General features: G+C 40.2%; 1 protein-coding gene across 1 annotated transcript in view; it reads right to left on the bottom strand.

Annotated features, from left to right (window-relative positions):
• Window positions 1-2,161, bottom strand: part of TNC (tenascin C) — a 97,149-nt gene extending 94,988 nt beyond the window's left edge. The window contains exon 1 of the mRNA XM_017530186.2: window positions 2,065-2,161. Within this exon, the coding sequence (XP_017385675.2) occupies window positions 2,065-2,161 (97 nt within the window). The remainder of the gene's footprint in view (window positions 1-2,064) is intronic.
• Window positions 2,162-2,673: the final 512 nt, after the last annotated feature.

Here is a 2,673-nt window from a genome sequence, read left to right as displayed (position 1 = left end):
TGATCCACCCGCCTCGGCCTCCCAAAGTGCTGGGATTACAGGCTTGAGCCACCGCGCCCGGCTTGTTTCTTTTTTTTCTTTAGATTTAGAGTGAAGAAATGATTGGCTACTAGAATATTAATAGCTGCAAAATTTATACAAGTGATAAAGTACACTGCCTTTTAACAGGAGCTCTTTCTGCTACTTCCCTTCATCCAGTCTTTGCGTGAACAGCTCTCATTTACACAGGATAACTTTGGTTACCAAATTACATCTTGTATTGTGCCAAATCTTCCTCCCTAGTATTTCTGCTAAAATGTCCTCAGTTTTGACATTGCCATTGGGCAGTGAGGCTAAATACTTCAAAGTGACTTTTCTCCTAAATGTGACTAGGTCCTCTAATTGTTCTTCACATAACATAGAATGACTCTATGGTTGGCTAGTGCTAAAAATGTAGCACCTAGAGTTGACCACAATACACTAGATGTGATATGAAAAGGTTTCGATGGATTATCATTCATGCATTTATTTATTTGGCAAACACATTCTACATCTCTTGTTTCATTGTATGTTTGTATTACTACTGCTTAAGAATATATTTGATGGGTTGTGGAGAGAAGCAGCCATGGCATACTATCGACAGACATCAAGCTTTTTTTACACACATTTATTTTTGTTACATTTCGTCATTTAACTTTGTATCATTATTGCTTCTTCAGTAATACACATTTTTAATTCATAATATTTTGTCTAACACAATCACTATTTTACTTACATTTGAGTTGCCTGAAAATTTGATGACATGAGTTCTTTAAAAGAATGTCCGATGGAGAATACTACTTGTGTGCTTATAGCTTACCACAATGCCTGGTAATAATAGGTGTTCCATATAAACTTAATGAATTACTTCTTGAATGAATAAGTAATCTTTATATTAAAGTCAGTAAAAACAAAGCTCATCTATTTCCCTTACACAACCTTCCTTTCTCCTATTTCCCTGTATCATAAGATGACATAGTCATCTTCTCATACTATTCAAATTCTAAGCCTTGGAGTCATTTTGGATTGTAGCTTTTTTCTCACCCCCAACATCCATCTGATCATTCAACAACTCTTAATCCACAGTGTCGATTGCTTCACTCTTGCTCTTTCTAGTCCAATGATGGATGCTGTTGCAATTGTTCATTAATAAGAGTGGCATTAATAGCTTTTATTGCTAATGAGACACTTTTATCATGATATTATAGAGTCCTTATTATAAATTACACCCTGAATTACCGGAAGTATGCCATTTACAGAGTATTCCCCTTTTCAGACAAACTATCACATCAGTGAGTACATTTGCTCGAAGAGCCACACTCAACAGCGGGAATCACATATGCCATCACAACAGTGAACTGCTAACCATGGATTCAGAATGTTCTATACTCAGGGAAGAAACCAAGAGAATTGCTTATAAATATCCAAAACATTTAAGCCTGTTTATCTACGTATACACCAAATGTCAAATATATTCCACGTACATTAACTGAGAGTCAACTGGGCCTAGCGCTGTGCTGTTTGCAAAAATAAGACAGAATTCCTGCCCTCATATTCACAATCTTGGAAGAAAAACAGATATGGGTCAGGGGTAAATCCAGCATGAGTTATCTATAGTGATATAAATAGGCACAAAACATAGAAAATTTGTTCAAGTACTGAGACTTCAGGAATTACATTTTAGAAAAAGGAACAGCAAAGAAACTAATCATCATGTTCCTCTTCTATGTCAGGCTTTCTGATGGAGTTTGTATTGTTTCACAAGTAATAAGAAAAATATAAATAATAATACTAAATATTTCTTCTTGAATACAAAATTGTATTCAAGTAATATTGATGTTTTCAGCAAGAAAACAATTGCAAAGATGAAACCAATGGCTTCTAGTCAAGATGGAAATGTAAGCCAGGAGGGATCCAAGATGGCTGCTTAGGAACAGCTCAGGATTGCAGCTCCCAGTGAAAGCACAGAGGGTGAGTGAACACCACATTTCCAAACGGATTTTTATTGCCCACAGACCAGGAGATTCCCAGGCGGAGGAGCCCCACGGGTCGCTAGCACGGCTGTTTTGGCCGGCATGGCCGTTTGGGTCCCTGCAGCTGTTTTGGCCTGCGCAGCTGCTTTGCAGTGCCACAGCATGGCCATTCTCCATATAAAATACACTGATTTGGGTGCCCTTCTAGCTGGCTATTGGAGTCCTGGGAATTTGCAGTCGCCCATTCATCTGACTAAAAAGGGGTCTGAAACAGGGAGCCACGCCAGGAGATTCCAGGATAAAAACAAACAGGAAAAAAAAAAAAAAGCCCCACGAATTTCAATGCTGCTGTTTCAGCCAGCGCAGTGAGTCACCACAGGGGAAATCATATAGACCCCGGCGCCTTTAAAACAGGCAACTGGAACATCTGAGAGTCAACCGTTCAACTTAAAAACAAAAGGCTCTGAGGCAGGGAGCCAGGTGATCAGGATCGGCTGGTCCCATCCCCACAAAAGAACAGCTATCAGAAACTCTTTGGATTGAGAGTTTCACAGCAAGCACAGCTGAACCCAGGATGGTCCAGCTCTGTGGGGAAGGGACGTCCGCCATTGCCGAGGCAGCCCACCATTGCCGAGGCAGCCCACCGTTGCCGAGGCAGCATGCCGTTGCCAACACAACCTGC

Source organism: Cebus imitator, unplaced genomic scaffold, assembly GCF_001604975.1.
Source record: "Cebus imitator isolate Cc_AM_T3 unplaced genomic scaffold, Cebus_imitator-1.0 Scaffold64, whole genome shotgun sequence".
NCBI lineage: Eukaryota > Metazoa > Chordata > Mammalia > Primates > Cebidae > Cebus > Cebus imitator.
This window is presented reverse-complemented; position numbering and strand designations above follow the sequence as displayed.